General features: G+C 34.7%; 1 protein-coding gene across 1 annotated transcript; it reads left to right on the top strand.

Moving 5' to 3' along the window:
- Positions 1-215: 215 nt before the first annotated feature.
- Positions 216-7,254, top strand: LOC110462647 (cytochrome b5-like). The gene is made up of 4 exons (XM_021516712.1): positions 216-371; positions 4,141-4,335; positions 5,516-5,644; positions 5,938-7,254. The coding sequence occupies exons 1-4, from the start codon at positions 312-314 to the stop codon at positions 6,013-6,015; spliced, it is 462 nt and encodes a 153-aa protein (XP_021372387.1). The 5' UTR covers positions 216-311; the 3' UTR covers positions 6,016-7,254.
- Positions 7,255-7,393: the final 139 nt, after the last annotated feature.

The raw sequence follows: 7,393 nt of genomic DNA, 5'->3' as shown, positions 1-7,393 counted from the left end.
AGTGGCTTCAGATATAATCGGATTTATTACATTACATGTCTCCATAAGTCACTGAAATGGTTCTTCTTAGCTCAAGATAATTGAAATAAATTAAGGACGTCAGTTTTGGGGGATAATTTGCCGTCTGTATATGCTAACAATGCTTTCAATGAACGCCAGGTATGTGGGTGCGTCAAAATACTGAATTATGATTGGTTGAAATTGTCACCGTGACCTTGATTCAGATATACACACATGACACCTGAGGTTTAATAACCTACATTTTGTATTGGCGTTTCTCCAGGTATACCGATTACCGTTCGTTATTTACAATGCAGAACCATAACAAAATACAGCTGAACAGAGTCCTATCAACGGCGGCGAACATAACTGTAAGTATAACCATATAATCATGTCTCTGACTCCAATACACATCGCAATAGTCTAGACTGTTTACATGTATGTTGGTTCGCTTGTTTTGTCATTTAAACGTATATATTAGTTAAACGTAGATTCAAATAACTTTATGATTACTTATAACTTTTGTAGGGTTTATAAAGACAGTTAACTAGTCCGACATGACTGACTCTCTATAGCTTTATGAGATATATTTATTTCGGATTTACAATACGTAATACTTGTCTAAACGAATATATTATATTAAACGTACTTCAGTCTGAGATTTGCGTTTGAGTTAGGATATATGCTATGCTGCCTTTTTAAAGAGTATGGCACACTTCTAGAATTGAAACAAAAATGAATTGTGTCGTGCGCACGTGCTGTCGTTTCTCCACTTAAAGACTACACTAAATGTCACCTATAGCATGTAAGCAACTAACCATATCGTAGACTTTGTCGTGGGATGTACTTATATTACTGTATTAGACAGTGTCACAGCCCCTCTGGACCAACCATTATTGTACACGTACGAGGCTGCCGTAGGGGCATGTTATATAAACGAAATGGAGGCACGGTGGTCTATAGTTGTAGGACGCCGAGTGTGTGACCGAAGGGTCACGGGTTCGAATTCCGTCGTATCTTTCAGTCTACTCAGCTGTAAATTAGTACGTGGTTTGGCAGTGCTTCAATTGTTGAGTGCTAGCTGTGTCAGAGCGCCGAAATGGCAGCACTGGCTGTATGCTCCCCAGGGAGTAGAGAAATGTATTGGCTGCTTGCAAGGTCCCTAAATACTTTGTGAACCACTTTGAGACGACCTAGGTTGTGATAAAGCTGTATATAACAACTTCATATTATTTATAATTACTGTTAAATGTGATATAAAGCGGATATACTTAATGTAAATATTAACCTTTAATTAATAAGTTAAAGCATAAACATATATGTGTAACGAAAAAAATAAAACAGTCTTCAAACTTTAAATACATCTTTGTGTAAATTCAAATTTCGATGTCATGTTATTATGTGAGTGACGGGAAGGATCAGGATTTGAATTAAAGGATTTTTGATTTTATACGAGATTGTTCCCGTGATATATGTCAATAAACATAGACATGCTACATAGCTGAGACGGCGAAATGGGGAATGTGATCAGTTATAATTGTCCCGAAGTTTTCCCAGACAATAATTACGAGGCTGGTATATAATGATGCGAGTTCCTTTGTATAAAACAATTCATGAATTATACACAGGCATATGAATTCCTTTATTTAGACAGGGTTACATATTAAGATTTACAATACGGCCCTTTGATACACGACTAACAATGAACACGATGAAAATAATGATAACGATACACCATGTATATAATTACAAAATCATATATACAGATTCTGTCAAATGTATTTGTTTAAATTGCCAAATCTAACAGTTTCTGCATATGTGATTTCATATCAAACTATAATGGGTTAAAATTTGCTGTGAGGTTTCTAAATTGTCCAATAAAGAGCTCGGAAAAACTAAAACTTTGTTCTTCTATCTAATGGGTTGTTTCACACTAAAGACATATTAATACATAATGACAAGGGCATACCATATATGACAGAAAGGCATATCATGACTAAAGCAAACCATACATCGACAAAATCAAGCCATGTAGCGAGAAAAGCAAACAATATAACGACAAACGAAACTAAATTACCACAAACACACACCATATAATAACAAACCATATAATGACAAACGCAAACAATATAACGACAAAAACAAACCATATAACGACAAACACAAATCATTTAATGACAAAGACAAACCATAAAACGACAAAACAAACCATAAAACGACACAAAAAACCCATATAACGACCAAAAAACCCATATAACAACAAACACAAACCGTATTATGACAAAAACAAACCATGAAATGACAAAGGCAAACCATATAATGACAAACACAAACCATATAAGGACAAACACAGACCATAAAACAACAAACGCAAATCATACAACGACAAAAGAAAACCATAAAACGACAAAAACAAACTATATAATGACAAAAACAAACCATAGAACGACAAACGCAAACCGTATAATGACAAAAACAAACCATAAAATAAAGGCAAACCATATTATAACAGAAACAAACCATTCGACAAACGCAAACAATACAACAAACACAAATCATACAACGACAAAAGAAAACCATAAAACGACAAAAACAAACCATATAACGACAAACGCAAACTATATAATGACAAACACAAACCATAAAACAACAAACGCGAATCATACAACGACAAAAGAAAACCATAAAACGACAAAAACAAACCATATAACGACAAACGCAAACCATATCATAACAGAAACAAACCATAAAATGACAAACACAAATAATATAATGACAAAAACAAACCATATAACGACAAATGCAAACAATATAATGACAAAAACAAACCATAAAACGACAAACACAAACCATACAACAAACGCAAATCATACAACGACAATCACAAACCATATAATGACAAAAACAAACCATAAAACGACAAACGCAAACCATACAACAAACACAAATCATACAACGACAATCATAAACCATATAATGACAAAAACAAACCATAAAACGACAAACGCAAAACATGACAAAAACAAACCATATCACGACAAACAAAAACCATATAACGACAAACACCAACCATAAAACAACAAATGCATATCATACAACGACAAATACAAATAATATAATGACAAAAACAAACCATATAACGACAAATGCAAACCATATAAAGACAAAAACAAACCATGAAACGACAAGCACAAACCATACAACAAACGTGAATCGTGCAACGACAATCACAAAACATATAATGACAAACACAAACCGTATAATGACAAAAACAAACCATGAAACGACAAACGCAAACCATATAATGACAAACACAAACCATAAAACAACAAACGCAAATCATATAATGACAAAAACAAACCATAAAACGACAAACACAAACCATAAAACAAAAAACGCAAATCATATGATGACAAACACAGACCATACAACAACAAACGCAAATCATACAAAGACAAACATAAACCTGATGAGGACAAACACAAACCATATAATAACAAACACAAACAATAACAAACCATATAATAACAAACACAAACCATAAAATGACAAACACAAATAATATAATGACAAAAACAAACCATATAACGACAAAAACAAACCATATAATGACAAAAACAAACCATAAAACGACAAACACAAGCCATATAATGACAAACACAAACCATACAACGACAAACGCAAACCATATAATGACAAAAACAAACCATAAAACGACAAACACAAACCATAAAACAAAAAACGCAAATCCTATGATGACAAACACAGACCATACAACAACAAACGCAAATCATACAAAGACAAACACAAACCTGATGAGGACAAACACAAACCATATAATAACAAACACAAACAATAACAAACCATATAATAACAAACACACACCATAAAATGACAAACACAAACCATATAATGATATTTGCGTTTAGGTTCAGAGTATACAATGTATTTTACGTTTACGGATAAACCTAGAATAGACAGGAAAGGAGCACTCAATTAGTCGCTCATTCAGTGGATTACTTTTTAAATAAATCCCAAAACGTACAGGAGATGAGGAACTTGAAAGAAATTACGGAAGTACATAAGTTAAGGTGAATTAATTAAATGACCGACTATATATATGTAAATTGTACATTACAGACTGCAGTGATGACCTCTCTGATGAACCGACAGCACGTGAACACGTCCACGACGCAAACAAGCACGTGCGGACCCAACATCGAGGCATCGACGTCACTGTACTCTCTAAAAGAGGTGTCTGATCACTGTGATACACAGTCTTTGTGGATCGTCATTCATGATAAGGTGTATGACGTCACGCAGTTCACTTACGAGGCAAGTCATACAAACATAATAGCGCATGTATCGTTTCGGTCTGAACTATTTGTTGCGGGTATGAGAGGTCAAAGCTCACCAACCTTTGCTAATCTGAACTAAAACCTATTTTTTATGAATTTTAGCTTACCGTGGTATCCGCCGCACGTCCAAAAAGTCTTTGTAATATATTTCTTCTTCAGGACCGCCGAATTAACGGCGGAATTTACCAAATTTGACTACAAACATCCTTGGAAAATTGTACAAATAGAGGGAATCGTACAGAGGGGCCGAGGCGCGGGCCAAAACGCGAAATGAACTACATCGCTTTTTTAAAAGCGACTTCTTCTCTTGCACAATAAGATAGACATTGGCCATATTTATTATTAAGAAGCACCTTCAAAGACATAAAGGAGATGACCCCAAGAAGGTGGGTGTGGGATCTAAAAGGGATAGTGTGGCCATATTGCTTCGAGCGACTTCTCTTCTGGAACAATATGAGATCGATATTGATTTGAAATATTAGAAACGGTGGGGCTGACCCCTCTTGGCTGGATCTACGAACATACTGTGACTACGTAATTGGATGTAACGGACACAGGGACCTGATATATATAATTTGTTACAGCAACATTTGGACCTAAACTAAGGTGTTCAGAGTAACTTTACATGTTTTATCATCGGTGGTGTAATTTTTACCGATTCATTGGGGGTGTCATTTATACCGAAAGTCGATCTACAATTAAACTCCTAAAACATGTAGTCATTCTGAACACCTTAGCCTAAAAAAAATCCTGGATTAGACACAAGTTAAAAAGCGTACCGTTAATATTGCTGTAACAAATCCTTAGGTCCCTATGGTAACGGCAAGTGACTAATACTATGTATACCGTGGCGGCATTTGCTATTTGACTTGTATTTCCAATGTATATTCATCCGAGACACGCAGGGAAAATCCTGGAATTTTAGAGCAGTGGGCCATTTTCAGAAATGTTTGGTAAATATCAAATTTAAGAGAGTCCATTCTATGTAAAATAGAAAGAATATTGGACCATGAAGGGGTCAATTTCAGTTTTGAGGGGTCAATGGCCCCATGGCCCCCTCCAGGATTATCCCTGGACACCTATTGTTGATGTGCATGGCTACCTGATTAGTTTGCATCTGAACTTTAACCCTTGTGTCAATTTTTCTGTCACTTCAGCATCCAGGTGGTCTTGAGATTTTATTGGAACATGCTGGGAGAGACGCGACAGTAGATTTTGAGGAGAAAGGTCATTCACGTGATGCGTACAGCACGCTGACGGGGTACTGTATTGGAGAACTTGTTCAGGTAAAAAAACATATTTTACATTTGAAATTTCAAAAATCAAACTAGAGTATCCGAATACTGCTTGTACATTCAAGGTCAAAAGTCAAGCTAGGCCAAGGTAAAAATTCAAAAGATGAAAGTGTATCTGGCACACTCAGCTTTAGAAACAGTAGGATGTAAATGTGTAGTTTTTATCTAGACATTTTTTAGCTTATTTGATTTAAGCATTTTATATGCAAAATGCCAATTTGATTAGTCACAAGTTAAAAAGCGTTATTTTTACCTAGAAATATATCGTGACATTTTTTCTACAGGAGGACAGGAGATACAAATGTGTTGGGGATTACAGACAGAAAGTACCTGCTGAATCCAGCTCATGTAACAATTGCTGAAGCAGACTAGCTTCATTCTTGTGACATGCCACCGTGTGTGGCGCGTTACATTTCAGCATTTTCTATGTAAAGCTACAACAGGGCAAATCAGTATAACAGCAATCATGAAGACTTTTGTTCACCACATAAAGTTGAAATCCCATTCACTCCTCTGTAAAAGTGTAAATGTTGAATTGACTTTCCTGTAAGTGTACACGTGTTGAAATGGTTCTTCTGTCGGTGTATGCATGTTAAATGGACTCTTCTGTAAGTGTGTAAATGTTGAATGGACTCTCCTGTAAGTGAATACCTGTGTTGCTATGGCTCTTCTGCAAGTGTATAAATATTGAATTGATTCTATCGTCAGTGTATGAATGTTAAATTTACTCTTCTGTAAGTGTATGACTGCTGAAATGGCTCTTCTGTCAGGGTATATGTGTTAACTGGCTCATCTGTCAGTTTATCAATATTGAATTGGCGTCCTTGCTATTGTAAAAAAAAAAAATGAATTGACTCTGTCCGTGTATAAGAAAATAATTAAACACCTCTTCTGTCCATGTTGAATTGACTTCCTGTCATTGCATAAATGTTGAATTGACTAAAATAAATGTCGGGAGTAAAATTTTGAATCGAGTCTTCAGTGCGAAATTACTGAATTGACTCTTCAGACAGTGGAATACCATTGTTGAACTGACTCTTCAATTAGTGTATGAGTATATGTTGATGTACAAGTATGTTTGTTGAATTGACTCTTGTCAATTACCAATGATGATGATGATGATGATAAATTAACATTCTCAACCATGACTTAATGAATGTTGCTTTGAATTTGCTCTCCTGTTAATGTGAATCATGAATTTACCTCTTTGTTATATAATTAATGCTCATCTAGTACATGTAATTATTGTTTTCGTTGAATTCGTGTGAATTATGTGTAGTCATGAATTCATTCTTTGGTAATATTTGACAAATTCACAAAATGTGAATGCTGAACTTAACCTCTGATAATTATGTGACTAATGAATTCAACTGAAATGTGTATATAAAATTCGCCCTCCAGTGAATGTGAATTATAAAGTTACTCTCTTGTTGATATGTGAATGATGGATTCATCCTGTTAATGTGTGAATGAAATCCTCCTCCTCTTAATTTATGATGAATTCAACCTATCCTGGTGGTATATATCTAACTAAATTCAACCTCTTGTTAATTTGTTACATACAATATATATATATACAGTATTATGAAGTTGTGAATAATGTGTTGTTGTTTTTTAATTTTAAATAAAAACAATTTTAACAGCATACATAGTATTTATATTTTATTACATGCATTTTGTTATGCTTGGTTCAAAAGAAAAAAACCCCACCTGAAGCAGTAAATCTTACTTTTGTTTGTA

This window comes from Mizuhopecten yessoensis, unplaced genomic scaffold (genome assembly GCF_002113885.1).
Source record: "Mizuhopecten yessoensis strain PY_sf001 unplaced genomic scaffold, ASM211388v2 scaffold10819, whole genome shotgun sequence".
Lineage (NCBI taxonomy): Eukaryota > Metazoa > Mollusca > Bivalvia > Pectinida > Pectinidae > Mizuhopecten > Mizuhopecten yessoensis.
The sequence above is the reverse complement of the archived record's forward strand: the minus strand, read 5'-3'. Positions and strand labels throughout refer to the sequence as shown.

What these genes read in the sequence shown, in the direction of transcription:
- LOC110462647 (XM_021516712.1), top strand. Translation starts at nt 312, where the DNA reads ATGCAGAACCATAACAAAATACAGCTGAACAGAGTCCTATCAACGGCG. An exon ending in TCACGCAGTTCACTTACGAG is followed by an intron (nt 4,336 to 5,515) that starts GCAAGTCATACA and finishes CTGTCACTTCAG; the next exon opens with CATCCAGGTGGTCTTGAGAT. An exon ending in GTATTGGAGAACTTGTTCAG is followed by an intron (nt 5,645 to 5,937) that starts GTAAAAAAACAT and finishes TTTTTTCTACAG; the next exon opens with GAGGACAGGAGATACAAATG.